This window comes from Lepidochelys olivacea, assembly GCF_965140295.1.
Source record: "Lepidochelys olivacea isolate rLepOli2 genome assembly, chromosome: 2".
Classification (NCBI taxonomy): domain Eukaryota; kingdom Metazoa; phylum Chordata; order Testudines; family Cheloniidae; genus Lepidochelys; species Lepidochelys olivacea.
In genome coordinates, this window is record NC_140412.1 from 205,926,995 (window position 1) to 205,951,423 (window position 24,429).

The following is a 24,429-nucleotide window of genomic DNA, read 5'->3' on the forward strand; positions in this document are numbered from 1 at the left end:
CATTGGCTGGACACCATGAGGAAGCCCATGCTGCTACTGACTGCTGAACTTTTATTAGTTATAAATATTTTATTTCTTTTAGTTTTCTGATAGTTTCTGAAAGTGTTTTTGCTGCATTACAGGACAGAGAAAACCCAATGTTTCTGCTAGGGCTGTCTGAACTATTTTTTGTCAAAACTGTTTTTGATGGCAAATTGGGTTTTTGACAAAACTAAAATGTTTATGCAGAAAATGCCTGTTTCCCGTGGAAAATTTCAAATGATCATTGAAGAAAATTTGGCTGAAAACTTTCCAGTCTGGGATGAAAAAAAGTCAATTTCCAACCAGCTCTAGAGAATTTACAGTCTAATTTCAGATGTGATGCAATGCAGAGAGCAACAAAATGGTTGGGAGGGGACTGGGACTCTAGCAACAAGCCCGCATGGTTCTTCAATTAAATCTTGTGCATGTTCTGTCAAAGGAGCTGTTGCTTGAGCTATTAAAAGGCCCCCTTCACAAGCATTAAATCATTTAAAAAGGGGTTAGTGTCTTGGCCACAGATGTTTTCACTCAAAAAATCATTAATATATACCTGAAGGCTGCTCACATACAGAGTGGTGGTGTCCTTGTGGGGAGAGTGAGAGGAGGCTGAATGAATGAAAGCAAAGCAGATGAAAGTTTCACTTTCTGGAGAGTGAGCACATAATCATTAAGAAACTGGCCTGCCCAGCTTGTTGTTTATGGTTAGTTTTGATCAACAGCCAAGTGGGAAACGCACCTGTGATGGAGTGTCAGTGACTAGAGGCCTCTCTCTGCCTGGCAGAGTCTGTCAGTCAGAATTTGGGCAAGCCATCAAGTCAGATATTGGGAAGACAAGCCTTTAGACAGCTGCTGTGATTCTAGTCCGGGATGAAGGTGAGAATGGTGGTTGCACGTAGTGGAAGAGAAACGTGTTAAATATTTTTTCCATGGTATCACTTTGTCTGGAAATCTGGTTAAACAAGCTAGCCTACCCTTTTTTTAACTTAGACTATAATTGTTTTCTATAAATCAGATAATTTTGAGCAGTGAAAAACTGAGAGCCTGATTCTGATCTCAAACCGGTGTTATGCTGATGTAGCTCCATTGACTTCAGTGGATTTTCAATAGTTATCCATCTGTAGGTCCATATGGATCCTGAGCCTGCAAAGTGGTCCTTCTTCAGAAGGACTCTGTGTGGCTATATGGGCAGAATTAAGGCTATAGTTTGGACCCTGTCTCAGATGGTGGGTTTTCCAACCCCTAGCTGAAATAGGCAAGATGCCAAAAGAAAATTAAATGCTGCGGCAGTTTAGTTTTAGCATATTTTTTATTTTGAAGCAACTACTAGACACAACATACATGCATAGGACTAAATAGTGTTCATGCCCTTGATTTGGATATAAGAATAACCCAGACACTAGCAACAATTTAGGTGAAAAATGATAAACACTTTCTAATTCAAGACTGATCCTGTTCCACTGAAACAAACCAGTGGGAGTTTTTTTGACTGAACTTGGCAGTGCATGGTGTTTTTGCACAATCAAATCAAAGCTTTCCCAAAATGCTTCACAGTAACCTGTATTTATAACACTGTTGGGTTGAGCAGCACATTCTATACCCATCTACACAGGCAAGTCTAAACGGTATTATATCACATGAGCAGTCCCACTGAAATCCGTGGGATCAATCATCGAACAAGTTACTATTAAGCAAGAATAACGGGGTCAGAATGTAGCCTATGATGATATTTAGCATAACTATCTTATTATGTATGGTTATAAGGTGCCTGTGATATTACGCAATTTGCTCTATTCTGCTGATTTCAAGGAGCTTCGAATCAGGCCCCTAGTGCAGCAATACGGTATATAACCTTAAGGCCTGATCCAGCTGTCACTGAAGACTAGTCAACGGGAACTCTTTATTCAGGAGTAATATTAATGATGCTCTTGCATACTTATACCAGCTGTGGCACAACCCTGCAATTAGGGACACTCTGACGGTCTGAAATATTTAAGATCCGGATTCTACCATCTGTTACACCTATGCAAGATAGGCTGTATTCAAAGTAACCTATGACAGAATATGTTTATATTTTGTTGTGTCGTGACTAAGCTAGAGACAGGAGAATTCAGAAAAATGTACGGAACCACCAAGCCTTTGGTACGGTGAGATCTAAAGTCTATAAGAAGCACTTCAAACATTTTAACACAACACTGTTTTTTGTTTCTTTTGAGCAAAGAAAAAAATATTTTTCCTTCTCCCAAATAGAATAAAATCTTCTGCTGAGATTCAAATACCACAACCTAAGAAATTCAAAAAGGTTCTGAATTATGGATTCTTTCTGAGATTGAATTACCCGTCTCTAATCTCATCTGAAACAATGTTTTGGTAGGATCTCTGAATAATATAAATTAACTCTATTTATCTACAGGTGCAATGGAATAAATATTCAAATCTCTTAAGTAAATAAAAACCTTCTGCAGCTCTTGCTGGTGAAAGTGAACAAGTCCCACCTGGTAAAAATACCCTTGTTAAGAAAAGTGATTGGAAGCGAGATTAGTGAAAAGTGGTTTTTATTTTGGATCTTGTGCCCAGAGTGTCTTTACAGCCTAAGTGTGGGATATAATCTGGCATCAGTCGAGTCAAATAGTAACTGGATTCCGTCCTTGGATAACTCTATTCTCTAGCTTATCTGACAAATCCAGATCTGTGATTGAGACAAAGTAGAATAAGTAAAACACCTGCTGACTTGCTTGTTGGGCTACTGAAAACATTTTTGGAATCACATTGCTGCAGACAACCTCTTTGTGCATTGCAGTACTGAGGCTAAGGGACTGATCCAATCCCATTAATGTCAGTGGGAATTGGATCAGGTCCTAAACTGGTAGGATGAAAAACAGCAGAGAGAGGAAAATCTGGATGATGTATTTCGATTGGGTGAAAAAGAGTGCCCAGGCTGCCAGGATTTGAAACCAATGGGAATTTTACTATCAGCTTCAATGGGTTCAGGGCTTGTCCATTTGTAGAGTATTTCCAAATTGCAAAATCCATACTATAGTTCTAAAGTACTAGGATAAATAAATTATGAGCAGAAGAATTCTTCTGTGATAACAAAAAGATATGGGCTAGAGTGTGCTGTTGAGGACAGCATGGTGCTGCCATCCCACCACAGGAGAATCACTGAGAACTCTCCTGGACCACATGGGAATATGCATCTGTTATACCTTTTCATGAGGTCCTGCTCCGATGGGTCAGTGTGGAGGAGGGGAGAAACACAAAGTCAATGGAACTATACACACAAGCTTAAACTTCAGCATGTGCTGAATTGCTTTGCTGATATGTTCCCCCCCACCCCCAATAAACTCCTATTCAAAATGGCTCCATTTGAAAGTAAAAAAGCAATATTTCCAACTGCCAGCAACTTAAATTCAACCTTGAATCTGATAATCAAGCCACTACAGCCATTGTTGGTTGCATGGGGTCAGATTGACTGGCTGTAAGCAACTGGGGTGCTTCTGCTTCATGGGAAATAAAGGCTTTTGTTGATACGTTTGTGTCAAGTTTAGTACTTGGGGCATGCACAGAGCTGGATGTAGCAACACTGTGGTTTTATTTATTATTCAGTACACATGGCATGCCGAGTACAAATAGCTTGTCTCAAATGCTGAGATTTACAATATTTTAGTGTAACAAATAGTCTTGGAAAGAATCTAAAAAAAAAACCACCCCAATTTGAGGAGATTGGGCTGTGTGGAGGCAGTTTAACGTTTTTTTTATTCTACACTCCTCAATATGTAGGATATTTTTCTCACATTTCCACACCTGCTGCAAAGTAGAATGCTCAATATTATTTGCATGGCAGTACCCAGAATGCACTTCCAGCTCAAGCTATTTCCTAGAGGTGCTGGTTTTTGAAAACTGCAGGGTTTTGGCTGTGCTTGTATGTTCAACTGCTTTTCCATACAAGGTGACGTGGGCTAGCCATGAACCCGCCTGAACCCCATGAGTATGTACTCAACATGACTGATCTCTGCTGCCCATGCTACACTACTAGTGTTAACATGCTGACACTGTGGGAGCTAGTGTGAGTGTGCCTTCATACGCTGGGAATCACACCTGCTGTGCCAAGTATAGATGTAGCTAGAGTCGGGGAGCAGTTCCTGCACCAAAGAGCTTACGGTCTAAATAGTCAAGACAGACTCATAGGTCAGAAGGGACCATCATGATCATCTAGTCAGACTGCACATTGCAGGCTACAGAACCTCACCCACCCACCCCACTCCTGTAACAGACCCCAAACCTCTGGCTGAGTTACTGAAGTCCTCAAATCATTGTTTAAAGACTTCAAGTTACAGAGAATCCACTATTTACACTAGTTTAAACCTGCAAGTGCCCCACGCTGCAGAGAAAGGTGAAAACCCCCCAAGGTCTCCACCAGTCTGAGGCAGGGAAAAATTTCCTTCCTGACCCCAAATATGGCATGCAGACACCAGGCCAGGGTAGGGGAGTGACTTGCACAAGATCTCTCTGCAGGGTAGGGGCTAAGTCAGGAATAGAACTCAGGTCCCCTGGTTCCAAGACCAGAGCACAATCCGCTAAAGCACATTGCCTCTGTAAGTGTTTTTTACACCAGTGGAAATTCCCAGTATAGACATGCTACAGCATTATAAATCGGAATAAGACCCACTGAGGCAAATTACTTTTTATACCAATACAGCATGTACATAGTCTAGTGGTTTGCACCAGTGCAGCTACATTGGTGTAGCTATACAGATGCAGGAAAACCCAGTGCAGACAAGTCCTTAAGTCGATGACTCTCTATGGAACCCAGAGGTTACAATTTAAATGGAGTTGCTAGTAGAAGTGCTATAGAACTGTACTAGCATACTTTCCTGCCTATCATTCTTAATTATTTGCATCAACACTTTTTATGGGGAGACCTTTTCTAATTTGCTTGTAAAGCTAAGGTTAAATAAATAAAGATGAAGGGAATTCATGCATGTTTTATTAAATAATGGTCCTTAAGAATTAGCAAACTGATTCTGAATAGGAGTCATGTGGCGAAAATCCTTTGCAATGCTTTGAAAATGGCACAGTAAGTAAAAGCCTAGATTTAAATGACAAAAACAAAGATATCCGTGGTAATTTAGACATAGGATCTCATTCGCCATTGCCCAAAGACAACACTACTCTGGTGGTGAAAAAGCGATGTAAAGGCAGTAGGTATACCCACCAGGGAATTCTACTATACACTGACTCTAGGCTGCGCCCCCCAACCCATCACAGCCCTCAATGTGGGGGCATGCCAAGGGTGTAGCCAAAGGAAAGTGGCATGGCTGCAACCCGGTTGTATTCTGGCTCTTCATGGCTGCTGAAACAACCATTAAGAGACATGGGCAGTTGGACATAAATTAAAGCAGCCATAGCTTGTGTGAGATTGCTATAGCTTATGTTAGGCTCCCAGGCAGCCTCAAAATATGTGTGAGGTGCATTGCATAGCTCAATCCGAATGAAGAATTAAGCCCTTTAGATTTAAATAATCAAATTATGAATATTATCCCAGTAAGTATTACAGGCTTTCCAAACTCTTCTGTGCCAGGTGAGTTATATGCTATTTTAGGAACAGATTTTAGCTGAATAATGTAACAAGTTTCAATCTGGAATCAAAATGTCCTGATTTTGATTGGTTTAAGACACACTCTTAAATGTAATTTTTGTGTGTTGTGATGTTATGATGAAATTCCAGTCCTTGTGAAGAGCATGGAATTGCATTAAATGGTATATTATGTGAATAAAGAGACAGACACAGTCCCCAATCCAGTGAATACGTACTAGAATGTAACACCTCAGCTATTTGCGTCAGCTAGGGGTGCAATTAATCTACAACACTTCTGTCAGATTTGTTTTCATAGGAATTTAATTTGGAAATTTTATATTAATCCCTCTCTTCTAATATTGGATGGTGTCAGATGCTTCATGAGAATGAATGAAACAGGACAATTTATCAAGTGGTCCATTCCGTGTTATCTACATCCAGCTTCCGGCAGTCAGAAGTTTAGGGATACCCAGAGCATTGTGTTGCATCCCTGACCATCTTGGCTAATAACCATTAATGGACCTATCCCCCATGGACTTACCCAATTCTTTTTTGAGCCCACTTGTACTTTTGACCCTCACAATACCCCCTGGTAATGCGTTCCACAGTTTGACTGTGCATAGTGTGAATAAATAGTTCTTTATGTTAGTTTTAAATCTGCTGCCTATTCATTTCATTGGATGTGTTATGTGAAGGAGTAAATAACAGTTCCTTATTCACTTTCTCCTCACCCGTCATGATATTACAGATCTCTGTCTTGTCCCCCCTTAGTTGTCTCTTTTCTAAGCTGAACAGTCCCCGTCTTTTGAATCTCGCCTCTAATGGAAACTGTTCCATGACCTTAATCATTTATGTTGCCCTTCTCTGTACTTTTTTCAATTGTAATATATCTTTTTTTGAGATGCGGCGATCAGAACTGTATGTAGTATTCAAGTTGTGGGGCATACACTGGGTTTATATAGTGGCATTATGATATTTTCCGTCTTATCTATTCCTTTCCTAATGGTTCCTAGTATTCTGTTAGCTTTTTTTGACTAACACTGCACATTGAGCAGATGTTTTCAGAGAACGATCCACGATGACTCCAAGATCTCTTTCTTGAGTGGCAACAGATAATTTAGATCCTGTCATTTTGTATGTATCGTTGGGATTACATTTTCCAATGTGCATTACGTTGCATTATCAACATTGACTTTCATCTGCTATTTTGTTGCCCAGTCACCCAGTTTTGTGAGATCCCTTTGCAACTCTTCACAGTCAGCTTTGGACTTAACTCTCTTCAGTAATTTTGTGTTGTCTGCAAACTTTTCTGCCTCACTGTTTCCCCCCTTTTCCAGATCATTTACGAATACGTTGAATGGCACTGGTCCCAGTACAGATCCTTGAGGTACCCTCCTAGTTATCTCTCTCCAATGTGAAAATGGACCATTTAGTCCTACCCTTTGTTTCCTGTCTTTTAACCTGTGACTGATCCATGAGAAGACCTTCCCTCTTATCCCATGACTGCCTACTTTGCTTAAGAGCTTTTGATGAGGGACCTTTCAAAGGCTTTCTGAAAGTCCAAGTATACAGTATCCACTGGAAAAAGAAAAGGAGTACTTGTGGCACCTTAGAGACTAACCAATTTATTTGAACATAAGCTTTCGTGAACTACAGCTCACTTCATCGGATGCATACTGTGGAAAGTGTAGAAGATCTTTTTATACACACAAAGCATGAAAAAATACCTCCTCCCCCCACTCTCCTGCTGGTAATAGCTGGTATCCACTGGATCTCCCTTGTCCACATGTTTGTTGACACTCTGAAAGAATTTTAATAGATTGGTGAGTCATGATTTCCCTTTATAAAAGCTGTGTTGACTCTTCCCAAAATATTCATATATTCTTTACTATAGTTTGAAGTTAGGATCAACTCCAGAGCCTCTTTAAAAAATTGCATTACATTAGCTATTCTTCAGACATCTGGTGCAGAGGCTGATTGAAGTGACAGGTTACATACCACAGTTAGTAGTTCTGCAAGTTCATATTTGAGTTCCTTTAGAACACTTGGGTGAATAGCATCTGACCCTGGTGACTTTTTACTGCTTCTCAATTTGTTCCAACAACTCCTCTATTGACACCTCAATCTGGGACAGTTCCTCAGATTTGTCACCTAAAAAGAATGGCTCAGATATGGGAATCTCTCTTTGTAGTGAAGACCGATGCAAAGAATTCCTTTTGCTCCTCTGCAATGGCCTTGTCTTTCTTGAGTGCTCCTTTAGCACCTCGATCGTCCAGTGGCCATTCTGATTGTTTGACAGGCTTTCTGCTTCTGATGTAATTAAAAGAAAATTGCTGTTGATTTTTGGGTCTTTTGCTGGTTGCTCTTCAAATTCTTTTTTGGCCTGCCTAATTATACTTGACTCGCCAGAATTTATGTACCTTTCTATTTTCCGCAGTGGGATTTGACTTCCAATTTCTAAATGATATGCAGTGTAGTTGTAGCTGTGTCAATCCCAGGATATTAGAGACATAAGCTGGGTGAGATAACAGACATTGGCCCAATAGGAGATATTACCTCATCCACCTTGTCTCTCTAATTTTAAATGATTTCTTTTTGTTGACTCTTTTACTCTGTTTTTTAGCCATGGTGGCATTTTTGACCTTTTTTTTTTTAAGAATACATATATATATATATATAGTTTGAGTCTCTCTTATGATGTTTTTAATAAAGTTTCTATGGAGCTTCTAGGCATTTCACTCTTGGGACTGTTCCTTTTAATTTCCATTTAATTAGCCTCCTCATTTTTGTGCGGTCCCCTTTTTTGAAGACAAATGCTACTGTGGTGGGTTTCTTTGGTACTTTCCCCTCTACAAGGATGTTAAATTTAATTACATTATGATTGCTATTACTGAGCGGTTCAACAGTGTTCATTTCTTGGAGCAGATCCTGGGCGCTGCTTAGGACTAAATCAAGAATTGCCTCTCCCCTTCTATGTTCCAGGACTAGCTGCTCCAAGAAGTTGTCATTAATAGTGTCTAGAAATTTTATCTCTGAATCGCATCCTGAGGTGACATATTTCCAGTCCATATGGGGATAGTAGAAATCCACCATTGTAACTGGGTTTTCTGTTTTCATAACATCTCTAATTTCTGTGAGCATTTCACAGTCACTGTCACCATCCTGATCAGGTTATCAGTAGTAATATATTCCTATTGCTATACTCTTCCTATTCAAGCATGAAATCTCTATCCTTAGAGATTCTATGGGACTGTTGGAGTCATTTAAGATTTTTTTTACTATATTTACTATGCTTTCTTTTAGATATAGGGTCACTCTGCCACTAGTGTGACCTACTCTGTAATTCCTATATATTTTGTGCGATAATATTACCAGGCCCCATTGATTATCATTATTCCACCATGTTTATGTGGTGCCTATTATATCAGAATTAAATACCAGTCACTCAAGTTCACCCATCTTAGTATTTAGATTTCTTGCATTTGTGTATAAGTAAATTATAAACTTATAAAATTTGTCAATATTTAGTTGTGTGCCTTCGTGTGATGTAATTGAATTGGCCCCTTTTTCATTTGACTATTTCTCTCCAGCTCCTACCCTTACTCCTGAAGAATTAATACAATTATGGAAGAGTTAGCAAGATTATTCTATTGTGCCCCACCCATCAGCCAGCAATTAAAGTGTCAGCTTACTTCTGATTGCAGAATCTTTATGACTAGTGATGATGTATGAATCAGAAATAACACAACTTGATTTTCAGTTCCAAGGCTGACTTAGGTCAATCTGAGCACATGTGATCTGGAAGCCACTGAGGGAATGCATATAGCTTCCCTGACTGGACTGTAAACTTTGAGAAGTTTAGTGGGCGAGTGGCAAAAAATGTTTCCTGTCTGAATGCCAGTGGCAAAGGGAACTGGTAAGATGCAGATCCAAGAAGTTTTCCTGGAAGAGAAGAAATGTCATTTGAAGTAACCTGGGTGGTACCTTTCCTTGGAATGAAAGCAAAGTCTCAGGGCTTGGCTACATGGGGAAAAAGCTTGTAGTACTAGTGTGCACTAGGTACTCTGAACTAGCTACTCCACTAAAACTCCCCATGTTAATGCGTTTACTGCAGCCTAAGAGTGCCTTTGTGCATTAAGGGAGTGCATTAAGCTAAACCACCCGAGGGCACTGGGTGTGCAGTAAGGGTATCCACACAGGGTATTAGTACGGAGTAGCTAGTGCATTTTACATTCACAACATAGTTTGCTATGCACTAAACTTCCCATGTAGAAAGCCCTGAGTGAGTGGTGAGTGGATTTAAGGGTTAGGGCCGAGCTTCTCAAAGGCATTGTGTGCCTAACCCCCACTGAAATCCATGGGAGTTAGGTGCCTAAGCCCCTTTGGGGATTTGGCCCTAGGTGCTTTGACAAAAGGTGTGGTTGTCCCTCTAATGGGCGGCTGAAGGTTGTTCAGTTCTCTAAGAGAGAGACTGAGTGTATGAGAACAAAGATAATGCTTTTAGACAGGGCTATGTTTACTAAGTCCAACTAATTTTATTTTGGTATTTTTTTTAGATGTTAGTTCTTTCAGTAATTTCTTTGTATGTTGTTGTTCTTTCAAACCTGGTTTATTACTTCTGTCCTGGGTTAGTATATTGCTGTTCAATTTGATTAAGATTTATTTACATAATCTATCTCCTTGTCTATGGCAAATGCAGTGCTTGAACTCACACGAAAATGCAAAAGATACGGAATAGAACCTAATGTGACCACATCTGCACACGGTGCTCACTGTTACAGAAGAATCCGGGGAGACACTTTCAGCCGCGATTAATTTAAACACTAAAAATTAGAGTTAATTTGGCAGCCATAGAAATCTAGGGTTAGACTCTGGCCCCTACTCCAGCTCCTATATGCCACTCAACATTGGCCTGTGGGGCTGATAAAGAGGCTACAGTGGGTCAGAGGAGAATTCCCCAAGCAAAGGAGGAGTGTAGGGCTGATGTAAGTGGCATTATGCTGCCCTCCCTGGCCGTGGGGATGGGGGTGGAATGGGGCCTAAGGGATCAAGCTTGTAGAGCTCAGTGCTTTGGGGATTCTGGACTTCAAACAATCTAACCCTGAGAGCACCCGGGCATGGCTGGCTGTCCTGCTTTATGGCTGGGGAAAGCAAGTAAAGAACATCCGAAATCATCACTGACTCCTTCAAAGAAGGCATTCCATCAGCCATCCAAGGCAATGCAATACTCCTGCCAGTTCTGACAAAACCTTACGCTTGACGTCAATGACCTTGCAAAGTACTCACTGCTGCCCCCATTACCAGATGCTCCTTCCTGAGCAAAGTGAGCACAAAGGTGATAGCAACAGTAGCCTGACTCAGATGGGAAAAAAGTTCCTGACCTTGCAGAAACCAGGCCTCCATACTTATTCTGCATGTTTCCTCTGAAAGCGACGATACCTCTGACGTACACACAGCACATAGCAGAAATGGGTGGAACAGCCATCTGCGGGCTTTAATCATTCCTTGCAGAACGTCATGATGCTCCTCCTCCAGATGGAGTCCTGTTGGGCTCAGCATTGTCATCCTTTCTCTTCAGCATATATATTTGAAAGCACTCAGAGAGACTGTGAGATGAACTACTGCATCAACACTATACTGAAGGCCTTCAGGCACATGTTACTTTCTGCACCAATGCAGCCACAGTGCCTTTGATGGGACCCCTGGACTCTTGCCAATAGTACTTGGGTATTTTAAAGGACTATGAGAGGTCAAGTTCTCAGTTCTAAGTCTCATCCAAAAGACAGAAACTCCACCTATACAGTGCCCCAGCATTTAGTATTGTCTAGTATAGTATTCTGAAAACAGCTACATGGCAAGTCACTAGGTTTTGTTTCCTCAGAATTGAGCAATACTGAGAACAGGAGTAATGGCCACCAATAAAATGATGAAATGATATATGCAAGTAATAGGTTATAATTGGTTGCACCTCAGCTGAGTGAAAAATATTCATCTTAGGTGGCAAATTGATAAGGTTTTTTTTCCTGCCCCTTTCACTTCATAACCACTTTAGAATGTTACTTGGAAATGTTAAAGGAAAAACTCCCCTTAGGTACTCTGATCTATCTCGCCACCCAGGTGAGCCTACTTTTGTGATCGATGGTCCCTTACACCAAGTATCACAGCAATATCCAGGTTACTCCCAATCCCAAAGGACCAGTTACTTATCCCAGGTCAGTTGCACCTTAGATCTCATACCAAAGACCACACTTGGAGCCAATCCTACAATAAGCTATGTGAAGATCTATTAAAAAGGAAAAAGAGAGTTATGTACAAGTTTAAAGCTGCTAAATATAAATACACAAATGAGTTACAATCTTAAATTTGAAAAGTTTCTATAATCAGCTAACGCTATATGTCCTTTAGGGCTAACCCAGGCTAAGCAGCTGGGGATCTCTTGCTTATGCCTCCCTCAGAGACCAAGAGGCATAGAGATACCTAGTTCCTTTTGTGTGGGGTTTTTACCCCCTTCCTGCCATGTGCTCTGAGCTGAAAACTCAGCTGATAGGAGGAGTCCACTTGAATGACTCATCTTCACGGGGAGGAGAGCAAAACAACAAAAGTCTTTTGTCCTCTGGTAGATGGTACATAGGGAAATTCCAGTTACGACAACCCACAATATCAATGGACCTTTCCTTCTGCAAAGGGCTTAGCACCTTCTGTTGAAGATCTGCCCTTCACCCTAATTAATATTGCTCTTCTGTCTGGTGATTTACGCAGTGACAGAGGCTCACTATACAACTACTCAAACATTACTTTACAATATGGGCTACAGAGGTCATAAGAGAGATTAATGCACCTACATTTTTCAAGCCATTTGAATCTAGCAGCATTTGCCCGTTAGTAATGGCTGAGTGTTTCTTTTGAACAGACCTCCCTTGCTTGGAACAGAAGAAACGAATTAATAACAGAGCATGCTGTCTCCTTGCCCCTCCTCCACCGCCGTTATTTCCACCACCGTATTTCAAACAGGGCTGGGATTCTGTAAGTATTGCCTGGGAGCATTTCTCTTGCCTCTCCTATTTTTGTTTTTTTAAATACACGCGTGTACCCTTTCTTAGCACTTTCTGGTTGTTGTATTCCAGCAATCCCATCTCGCCATACAGTGCAGCAACAGGAAACACTTTATTGTTTTCATTTTGAATGGATGCTAACTCAGTCTCCAATTGTTTGTGGGCCGGCACCCAGCTTTAAGTAATCTGATATTGACTCAACACCTCCATCTTTGTTTGCTTTGGACAAATAGGTCAGCCGACAAAACAGTCTCCCTACTGCATTTCCATCAGCTTTTCCTCAGCATCCACTCTGTGTATGCGCTGTGTATGGAATCCCTGCTTTAGTCAGATCTGTATAGCTATGATTGTTACTCAGTGCTATGAATTGGCTCTTTGCCTATCTTATCATAGCAATGTTGTCTGCTCACTTACATGTGTCACCAGCCTACACTGGCTCCAACACATTTTCTCCCCGGGAGGGAGAATTTTCTCATTGGTCTCTTGTTAATTTCTCATTGTTAGTGCCCCACAACTATTGTGAGCTATTTTTCTTTGAGATCCAAGGCAAATACTCCGATTTCCAATACTATGTAAGTTATCATATTATACTAATATTTTAGAATCATAGAAATGTAGGGCTTCAAGAGATCATCTAGTCCATCCCCTTACATTGAAGCAGGATTAAGTATACCTTGGATATTTTGTCAAGAATGTATAGAGGGTGTGATCTAAACCCTTTGAAGTCAGTGCTAAAATGCCCATTAACTTCAATGGGTTTTGGATTAGGTTTATAGCACTACTCCCACCAAACTGAAGAAACCAGAACTTTCTAATATTCTGAAGTTCTGGCTAGTGTTTAGAATGAGTACGTTATTTTTTGTTTAGTCTCTTAGTCAGCTACAGTACTTAAAAGCTACTGTTTAAATCCAACTGTATAATCACAAGTAGAGACATTTTTCCTGAAAGCGTACCTTATCATTATCTTCTTATTAAAAATGTATATAAAACAAATTAATCTCTGTGTCTCTAGGATCCTCACGAACTGAGCCCCAATATTCTCTGCTGAGGGGGTTTTCAGCAGCAGCATGTTGCTTTAGTTCTAAACTCTTGCTTGAGGAATGGATCTTCGCTTTTGCGAGTGAAGACAGGTTTTGTTAATCCCAGTTACTCCATATCATTATTCTTATGCATTTCAGTATTAGTATTCTTATGCTAGCAGGCATAAGCAAGGTGGTTTGCTAATGCAAGCCAGTTACTGATGGTCAAGTACTGTGGTTGAGGGAACCAGCTCTAGTACTGTGCTTAAGATTTTTTGACTGACTGACTCTAGGTTTCCCCTCTCTGTCTTAACAATAAGATACCGTGCTGGGCCCTGGTGCATGCTCTAACCTGATTACAGTCTATGCTCATGTAGGGCTTTATCCATTGGGAGTCAATGGGAGATTTTCCCCTGACTTTCAAAGGAGTTGGATCTGGCCTGTAATGAATGAATATCCATGCAGTTAAATATCACTAGAGTGAAGTTTACTCAGTCGAGAGCACAGGTTAATGTAGTTTGTATTATTAGAGCAAAGAGGCTATTTCTGGGCTGTGCTGTTACTCATAAATTGTGCCTGTAAGGAGCTGAGTCAAGTTTAAGAATAGATTTGGGTCCCACACTAGCTGAGAGGGCATGCTATGGTGCTGGCACACTGTTATGACAGTGCTGTTAGAAGGGAGGATGAAACGTGGGGTGGGTGATGATAATTAAGATGGTTACTGAAGTGAGGATAATTAAGTTTCCATTAAGAGAAATGCATGATAAACCACAAACCTGCACTGGACCCTTGTAAGTGGGTGGAATTAAATGCCCTACAGATCTGTACTGTTGCTGATTGATTGTTCATGCCTCCCTGTATGATGTGTATTGATGTTTTAACTGGGAATTGGTCCTGCTTCGAGCAGGGGGTTGGACTAGATGACCTTCTGGGGTCCCTTCCAACCCTGATATTCTATGATTCTATGATTCTATGTGTGTGGATGTGTGTATATATATATATATTTCTTTTTGTTTAGAAGCTGCTTACCCTTGATATGAAACATTTATGTCAAGAGCTTCAGATAACACAAGCTTCACGTGAACCAGAATTCAATTGCCCTTCAGGGCCTCCTGGCCCCCAGGTTAGTACTGTATCTTAAACAATACCCTTCCATGTTCTGATCTGTTCTAAGCTCCTTACAAAGCTGCTGCAGTTTTGAAAATGGTATTTAATTTTTCACAATATTTTAAACTAAGGTTGGACTTTTTAAAAAGTTGGCATAAATAACATATTTGTCTATTTCCTCTCTCTGCCTAATGCCCTCCAGGCAAAGACTTGAGGTTGCACTTCATTTTCATCTGCTTTAAACCAGCCTAAAGTCTTGAATCATTTAACCTCCATGGAAATTTCAGGAACCATCATTTCAAGCCTTCAACTAGTCTCTATTGGTTTTCTTTTAATATTGGTCTCTGTTGTTTTCTGCTGGAGGATCAAGAGCTCTAGAAATGAGTACTCTACTAGCAGAATATCCATTGCTCTGTTTAGAAACCTACTTGCCAACTGGAAACAGTAGGAACCAGCTGAAAATTTTCTGCAGGAATTTCCACTAGGGAATCCATCTTTCTAGGCATGGAGGATTGGATAAGACTCTTGCCAGAGCACTACAGGGCGGATCCAGTATTGACTGGTGAGTGGAACAAAGCTCTCCCTCAATGCTGAGTGCAACATTTCTGCAAGGTGGGCTGTTGAGGACCAGAAAATGAAAGGCGGGATCCAAGAGTTGGACAGTGTTTCGCACATGTCAGCTCAGAAGACCATAAAGCCTCAGAGCCCTCACAGAATGGTATGTTTTGCAAAGGTGGATTCTACACAGACACCAATAAATGCCATATTATGAGGAAAGGTCCACAACACTGATTAAAACCTGTGCAGTTTTATCTTAGTGAAATATTTGTGTCATAAATTAAATGCATACAGTCTATACATTAAAGGCAATATGGTGCAGTGGCTAGGGCACTGGGCTGGGACTCGGGAGACCTGGTTTCTATTTCTAACTCTGCTACTGACCTGCTCTGCAACCTTGGGCAAGAAACTTTATCTATCTGTGCCACTGTTTCCCCTCCCATTCTTTGTCAAATTCGCTTGTAAAGAGGAGGATTAGGAATTTTATGCCAGAGCGTTTTGGTCCTTTTGAAATGAAATTACTTTAAAATGTTCCTCCCAGGGAAATTTTCATTTTTTCATTGCAATTCAGAATGGCATTTTGTTCGGGAAATGTGGGAGTTTGTCATGGGTGAGAAATTCCAGTTTCCACTCAGCTCTAATTGTAAGGTCTTTGGGTCAGGGACTGTCCTGTACTATGAAATGTACAGTGCCTAGCACAATGGGGCCTTGATCTAGGTTGGGGCCTCTAGACACTGCTGCAATACAAATAATACCAAAAATATGTACTATGCTACAGTAGAATCTCACTAATGCATGTTTATGACTAGGAGATCTTTTGGGAATCACTGTATTTTACAAATTAATAAGTGCACAAACACAATTTTAAAAAGCAACGCTAATAGGCTTTGTTCAAATGGAATTTAGTTTTAATTATTTACACAATAATACTTCATAGTAGACTAGTAACTATTCTGTAGTGTATTTTGTAAAAATAATAAGGTCTCATTATAGCGCCTTGTCATTATATCTTTGCTGAAACGTGGGGTGAGGCAGACATATTTTGCATATGGTGTGTGTAGATTAGTGACGTGCAAATGATCATGGTTCTCTTGTACTATACTGAGCAGTGTCTTATGTACATTATTATACAGTCCCACAATGTACTCAGTGATGTTCCAAAGGATTTATGAAGCTGCAATATGTGGGAAAGATGACAATAGTTATTTGAGTCTAAAAATAGAACTCCTGAAACACTGAATACATCAATTCTTCCTTTAACTAAAAGAGCAATAATGCTGAATGTGATGATCTACAAAGACCATTGACACAAATAGTATTAATAAAGTGGCTAAAGAATTTATGAAATTAATTTTCTTAGAGCACTTGTGTCATAAATATAAAGGGAAGGGTAAACACCTTTAAATCCCTCCTGGCCAGAGGAAAAACCCTTTCACCTGTAAAGGGTTAAGAAGCTAAGATAACCTCGCTGGCACCTGACCAAAATGACCAATGAGGAGACTAGATACTTTCAAAGCTGGGGGGGGGGGCGGGGACAAAGGGTTTTCTCTGTCTGTGTGATGCTTTTGCCGGGACCAGAGCAGGAATGGTTCCCAAGCTTAGAGCAGAAAATCCTCTGGACAGTATCATTTCAGCTCCTGGCACATGGAATGGAAATATTGGTATTAAAATAAACAAATAATCTAAGATAATAGCTCCAAACACCTTTTTTTTTGTAACTTGAATGTCCCTGATGTGAGTCACACTGAACATTCTCTACAGAATCTGAGATGAATTTTACGTTTTCATTTTACCTCATATATATACTTAGCCGGCCAAATTCTACTCTGAGTTACACCACTGTAAATCTAAAGTAACTCCACTGACTTCAAAGTAGCTATACTTGAGTGTAACTGAGGATAGAATCTGGCCCTATTCATATAGTGTGATGATTAGTTTACATTGTATTTTGGATGGTATAATTGCTACGAACAGGCAGTATTCAGAATTGAACCAAGTAATTTGTGTGGTGGGGTCAAGTCCCTAACTATCAAGGCTCAGAGGATATCCTCCCCTGGACAATTTTTAAAAAATATCTGCCCTCTGGTGCAGTCTAAAACCAAAACAGTTGTTTTTCAGAATCTTTCTGAGTTGAGGCTCAAAGTCTCCCCTGGTTTAATGGTAGAGATGCCTTCACCTGAAGTGGCAAAATCCCTCCACCTCCTTCAGTTAAAACACTAAACTGACTTGTGGTGTTTGAGGGAATGGAGTTTCAGAAGTGCCTTCTTCAGAGCCTTCCTGAATAATGACTTCTGGATTGTATCGTCATTGCCCATGACCTATGTCCTGTTGACCAAAGCCACAGTAATGATTTCAAGTGTCACTTCAGGGAAATTAGAAATGAAATAGTTTGATACAGTTTTATGGCCTGATACTTGAAGAGGTCGGGCCAGCACCCCCAGTGAGGTGTAGAGTCCCCTCCATTGCTCAACCGATTGAAAAGAGTCCCCTCAGATCCCAATGAGCTAAAATACAGCTTTAGACTGAGTCAGACATCAGACAGCATGAGAGAAATTTATACCAGAGATAGTGAGACCTATAACTTAGTTTGAGATTTAATTTAAAACAGTTAGAATTTTTTTTTAGAGACTTAAGATCTTTTGGACCTCCTAGTTTAAAAATGCTATAACAACAGCAGTTATGAAAATTATATTTCAGAGCACGGCATTTCATTTTCACAATGTGAATGGTGTGAAAAATTTCACCCCATAAATGTGACCCTCAAATATTTGTCTTTTTGTCACATTTATGAGGAGGTAAATATAATTTGTTTCACAGCTATTTTTCAGAAAAATGAAAGGTGAATTTTGCTGTTGGAAACCCTTTTTGTTTGGGGGGGAAAACAAAACAAACAAAAAATCATATCAGTTCACTGAAATAAGAAGTTCTTAAAATCACAGCAAAATTTCCATGATCAGGGATTTTCGACCTGGAGGTTTTGATCTCTACAGTTTGCAACTATCTTTCCCGTCTCTTATTGTTAAATGAAAGGAAGGTCCTGGCTAGATGGAAGGAAGTTGCAGGAGGTGAAGAGATCTTCATAAAGAAAAGGGAGCTGCAGCCCTGAAAAGGCTAAGAAATCCTGTCTAAGATAATGAGTCATAAAGTCTAAGGCCAGAAGTCACCACTAGATCACCTTGCCTGACTTCGTGCATATCACAGGCCACCAATACCAGCCAGCACCCACTCACTAAAGCCAACAACCAAAATTAGACCCAAGTATTACAGCCCACAGGAGAATAGGCTATTCCTCTATCCCACATAGAGAGATAAGAGGGACTGAGGTGCACCCATGCCCAAGGCCCTTGCAATGGCAGGGAAAATAACTTATTTCAGCGGTTTCATTCTGAAGAAAGGTTTATAGAGTGTCACAGCTTCCCATTACAAGGTTTTTTGCAAAGCATAATGAATACATTTTAGACTATTCCATTTACAGTCACTTTGGTTGAACAGATTGCCTCAATTTTTGATGCGTTAGCACTCCACACCAGTTTCAGCATTCTTTCCATCTCTTGCTCTCCAGAATTCCATCAGCTTCCTTGATGTGTGGCCTCTTTGCTCTGCTCCAGCCCCTTTTTTTTGCTATTTCTTCCTCACCTCAAAACTGCCCTTTCTGCATTCACTGCACCAGACCTCTCCATTTCCTGCCATTCAGTGATGCCACAGCACTTACAATTAAAGAGGAGCCTGAACCGGCACAACAAACACCTGTAAACTTGGGGGAAGTCACTTCCCAGAGGAACTCTCAGTTCTCAGACAGATAGTTCAGGGCAAGGAAAACAAGGAATGGGTATTTTTTTTAAAGTAAGTTTACAATTTCCTTCACTTTTCTCCGTAGGGCCCACAAGGAATTCCTGGTGTGATGGGACCAAAAGGAGAAAAAGTAAGTACCAACTCTTTTGGCGTTTTTGTTTGTTTGTTTGTTTGTTTGGAGGGTAGGGGAAAGAGAGAGAGAGCAGGTGGCTGGGATTTTGTTTTGCTTTCAGGTTTTTGGGTTTTTTTCGTGGTGGTGTGTTCTTTGGGTGGGTGGGGGATAGGGTGACCGGATGTCCCAAATTTACAGGGACAATCCCGATATTTGGGGCTTTGTCTTATATAGGGACCTATTTCCCTCCTACCCCTCCCGGACCCGATTTTTCACACTTGCTATCTGGTCACCTAGTGAGAGTTTGCTTTAATGCCAGCTGGATTCCATAGATCAGTTTCAGGCTGTAATTTAAAGCTTCAACTATAACTATTCAGTATCATTGTGGGCCTATTGTATAGCTTTTCATAATGACACCTTCTATATCTACAAAATGCTGTAGAAAAGGCGGATTGTTGATACCCTATGGGTGGGATTTCCAAAAGCACTTAAGGAGCACAAGTTACATTGGAAGTCAATGGTCCCAAGTTGCATAGTAACTTTTGAAAATTGTACCCTATTTGAAGAAACAAAAAGCAGCGCCATCCCATGCAATATCTAATATATGGGTCCATTCAGATACAATAAATAGTTTTCACATTAATCTTTTTGACTTCAATTCAGCAAAATATTTAAGCACATGCTTAAGTCCACACACATTCAGCAAAGGACTTAAGCAGAAGCTTAATTTTAAGCATATACCTAATGCTAAGTATACGTTTAAGTGCTTTGCTGAATAGGGTGGGATTGCTGAATTGGGACCCAAATATAACTGAAGATGCCATTTATTCTGTTACGTGAGTATTGTCCACTTTAGCTCATAGAGTGAAGTCCAAGACACACAGATCTTCCCAATTCCATTTTTAAGTACATTCATTTATGACCTGCTGTTCTTCACTTGGTATCTCCATGACTAATATGTTTTTTTTCCCTGTGGCAGGGGGAAATTGGCAGACCAGGAAGAAAGGTACGAATCAAGGTTTATAGAATCTGGTTCATGCACCAGCCTCATAGCTGACATTGGCAGCTAGTAGGGGTTGACCCAGATGTCTAATTGGAGTCTATTTGAATTCTGTGTGAAAATGGGTAACAAGATATGTTCCTAACCACACTATTAAAAGAGAGTAGAGAATAACCTGAGCTAGATGTCTGTGCCTAAGGGAGTAGACTTTGGGAACAGTTATAAAAGCTGTAAAAAAAAAAAAAAGTCAAAATTAAAATCCCGACTGATCCACAGAGAAACACAAGCCTAAGTCGGACACCCATTGAAAATAGGGTTCAGTTAAATGACTTTTGTGTCAAAAGACAAATAACTGTTAGTGATTATACTTGAGGGGTTCTGGCACCAGCACAATATGCTGACTACAACCTTGCATTTGCTGACATGTGAGCCATGCTATATTGTCAACAGTATGTGCCCCTAAATGTCACAAAATATTTCATCTCACTGGCTAAGTGCTTCCTTTTAATGTAATTAATTTTCAAAAGAAGCCAAAAAATCCTCTGCAGGATGAAATCAGAGATATGCAGAGATTAGGTCATTCCACCAAGAAAAGAGCCATTCTTTTAAATAATACACCGAATATTTTAACAATAGGCACAAATCAATTAATTCAAATTAATACAAGGCATGTAAATATAAGAACTATGTATATAGTATTTATTTATTTATTTAGATTTCAAATGCCAGATAGAAAAAAAATAAATGACCTGTATAACTCTGAGTTTCCCAGATAGTAATATTTCAGAGAGTGTCATCAAACATGATAATGAGACGGCATATCTTAGACACTGGAATACTTGCTCTTCTCATTAAAATCATCAGATCTCTAAAGAGAAGTGGGGCTAAATACAGTCCTAGAGTAAGTGAGCACAACTACTGAGTGAAAGCTGGCTGGCTTATTCTAAGGCATACTTTTAGCCCTAGTGGTCTTGATTGGAGTCCTAAGGCCAGCTCCACAGCCAGTGTAAATGGATGCAGCTCCAGGATCTGGTCCTAGAGGTTTCTTACAAGTTTTTTACCCTAATTATAGTCATAATTAATAAAATATATCAATATTGTAGGTTAACATTTGAAAAAGAAAGTAAAATGAATCTATAGAAATGCAGTGTTAGTAAATGTGATTTACTGGGGGGAGGGATAGCTTAGTGGTTTGAGCATTGGCCTGCTAAACCCAGGGTTGTGAGTTCAATCCTTGACGGGGCCTTTTAGGGATCTGGGGCAAAAATTGGGGATTGGTCCTGCTTCAAGCAGGGGGTTGGACTAGATGACCTCCTCAGGTCCCTTCCAGCCCTGATATTCTATGATTCTATGGATCTAGTTTAGAGATGCCAAACCCGTGAAAAAACACAGATGTTGGGCTTGTTTTTGGCTTGTAGCTTGTTGCTTCTTTGGCTTGTAGCTTGTTGCTTCTTTTTTTTGATCAACTCCTGGCAAGCGGGGCAAGGGGGGATGAGCAGGGGCAAGGAGGGGAGAGAGTCAGGGGTGCACAGCGGGCCCACCACAGTCCCAGACTGCAGGCCCGGGGGACCTAGTCTCATAGAGTGTTGGGGTTCTTAGAGATTGGCTTGTTTTGGCCTTGTTTTGAAATGGAATTAGCTTGATTTTCGAATTATTGTGAAAGTTGGGGTGCTTATTTACTGTGTGAAAGTTGGCAAGTGTGGTCTAGTTCTGTTCTCCCTTACTGTATATTTGGTTTGCATTGGTGTAACTACAAGGGGTTACTCCTGATTTAAATTGGCATACGTGAGGGCAGAATTTGGTTTACTGATCCTGTTTTTAGGGATGAATATCTTAAATTGCATGTAGAGTCTCCCATCACTGATCTATATATACTATACATACTTCCAGCACTGATATATATACTATGCGTTAGAATATATTTGTTTCTGAGAGTCCAAACTTCCCTTCTTAGACTCAACAGAAAGCATACTATGGATTTCTTGGGATTAAAAAAAAAAAAAAAAAAGCCAAAATAATGTCTCAGTTGCAATTTTTTTCTTGAAGATACTGTACTGAAGATATTAAAATACTTCTTCTCTAATTTGCATCTCATCTGTGATCGAACCCCATGTGCTGGAATGATATTAAACCCATTTTCATAATATTTGATTGTTTCCTTTTAAGGGTAGACCAGGTCCTCCAGGTGTCCCGGGAATGCCAGGACCAATTGGATGGCCTGGACCAATGGGACCTAAGGTAACATTTAAACACTTTTACTACATTGAATTTGTATATATTGAGCAGAATGGATAATTTTTTTCTTGCCCTTCAGGAATTAAACTATGTTAAATGAAAATTGCCAAATCAAGTCTAACGGAGACTTGCTAATAATCAGCGGTGCTGGAACAATTTGTACAGTGGGATTGCTGAGAGCCATTGAACCAAACTGTAAATGCTTTATATAATGGAAACCACTTCAAGACAGGGAGTGCGATAGCAATGTTTTAGTCATGGGTATTTTTAGTAAAAGTCATGGACAGGTCATGAGCAGTAAACAAAAATTGATGGCCCTTGGCCTGTCTATGACTTTTACTATATACCTCTAACTAAAACTTGGGCCGGTGCTCAGGGGTGGCAGGGGGTGATCCAGGGGTGTCGTGGGTGCTGGGGGATGGTGGCCCAGGATCCTTGCTGATGCTGGGGGGGGGAGGTGGGCAGCGACACATGAACTAGGACCCATGCAGGGGTGGGTGGGTGGCGGTGTGCGACTTGGGACCCGCGCTGGTGCTGGGGGGTGGGACTGGCAGGCTCCCTACCCAGCTCCAACTGGCATGTCTCTGCAGCTCCTAGCAGGAGAGGCAGCCGGGGGGCTCTGCCAACTGCTCCCACCACAAGCACTGGCTCCACAGCTCCCATTGGCCAGGAACTGCAGCCATTGGGTGCTGCGGGAGCAGTGCCTGCAGGCGCGGAGCCCCGTGGTCCCTCTGCCGAGGAGCTGCAGGGACATGCCAGTGGTAGCCGGGAAGCCCCCCCGCCCAGGTAAGCACTGTCCTACACCCCAACCCCCAGCCCCGAGACTCCTCCCACACATCCAAACTGCTGCTGCTGGCCCAGGGGCTGCCCGCCTCTGGCACCAGCCACCGCAGAAGTCACTAAGGTCACGAAAAGTCACAGAATCCATGATTTCCGTGACCTCTGTGACAGACATGCAGCCTTAATTATAGGTCCCTCTAGCATGCACAAGATTGGTCATTTTCCTGCATGGCCATTCAGTTATCCCCTTCTTTGGACATGCTACATACACTTGTTGACTGCACAGCTTTTTATTTGGGTACCTCCAGGTAACAAGCTCAACTGATATCAGTGGAAGGGACCAAGATCTGGGTGTACACTGATCAGATTTTTGAAATACAGGTTCATGGTTTTGTTCAATCAGTCATGATAAAAGTTTCACTTGTTATATTGTCTTTGTACTTTTGCTAGCACTACTGCTGGGGCCATGACTTCAGTTCAGTATCAACAAGGTGTTAATTATAGTGACTGTTCATAGTAAACTGAATGGAAAATCATGGGACAAGCTTTGTGTTCGCTTTAATGGAGCGGTCAGTGATGAGTGCTCATTGTACAGAAGCTGTAGTATACTCCTTCACTGAACACCATCTTATATACAAGATGCACGGCTGTCACAATAGCTGAGATATACGTGCTGGTAACTGTGCTTCTCCATTCCAAGATGACCCTGTATCTCTTCAATCCGATAAACCATTAGGCAAAAGGAACACATACAGTGGTTGCCATTAAAAAGTCAAACTGTATAACCAGCATCTCAGAGTCTCCAGTTATGTCTTGCTTTTTGTGTAGGGAGATGCTGCAGCATCTCAGATGCCATGTTGTGGTGACTGTTGGTAAATGATGACAGTGCAATGTTTCTGATTCCAAACCAAACTTGGAAAGCAGACTATAAAGTCTTCCTCCAATTGGTTACTGATAAAAGTTAGGTAAGGAATATCTTGCTACTGTACATGGTAGCATCTGAATTTTGAGGCTTCCTTGAACTTAATCTGCACAATGGTCATTGGCGTTAAAGGGCTCAGTGCTCCATTTGTGGTGGGAGTGGGGAAGTGATCCCTCTCAAAAGTCACGATATGCACCAGTATTTTCCCCCAGTGGCAGCAATGAGAATGGGAGGATTGCACAACCATCTAGCACCT

At 40.9% G+C, this 24,429-nt stretch overlaps 1 protein-coding gene across 2 annotated transcripts in view; it reads left to right on the top strand.

The window, feature by feature from the left end:
* The window catches only part of COLQ (collagen like tail subunit of asymmetric acetylcholinesterase), a 65,790-nt gene that overhangs the window by 14,236 nt on the left and 27,125 nt on the right, over positions 1 to 24,429 (top strand). The window contains exons 2-6 of one of the 2 annotated variants that reach the window (XM_084619098.1): positions 12,507 to 12,619; positions 14,686 to 14,790; positions 19,210 to 19,254; positions 20,216 to 20,242; positions 22,403 to 22,474. In XM_084619098.1, the coding sequence (XP_084475224.1) occupies positions 12,507 to 12,619; positions 14,686 to 14,790; positions 19,210 to 19,254; positions 20,216 to 20,242; positions 22,403 to 22,474 (362 nt within the window). The remainder of the gene's footprint in view (positions 1 to 12,506; positions 12,620 to 14,685; positions 14,791 to 19,209; positions 19,255 to 20,215; positions 20,243 to 22,402; positions 22,475 to 24,429) is intronic. The other variant, XM_084619099.1, reaches the window with a different exon arrangement.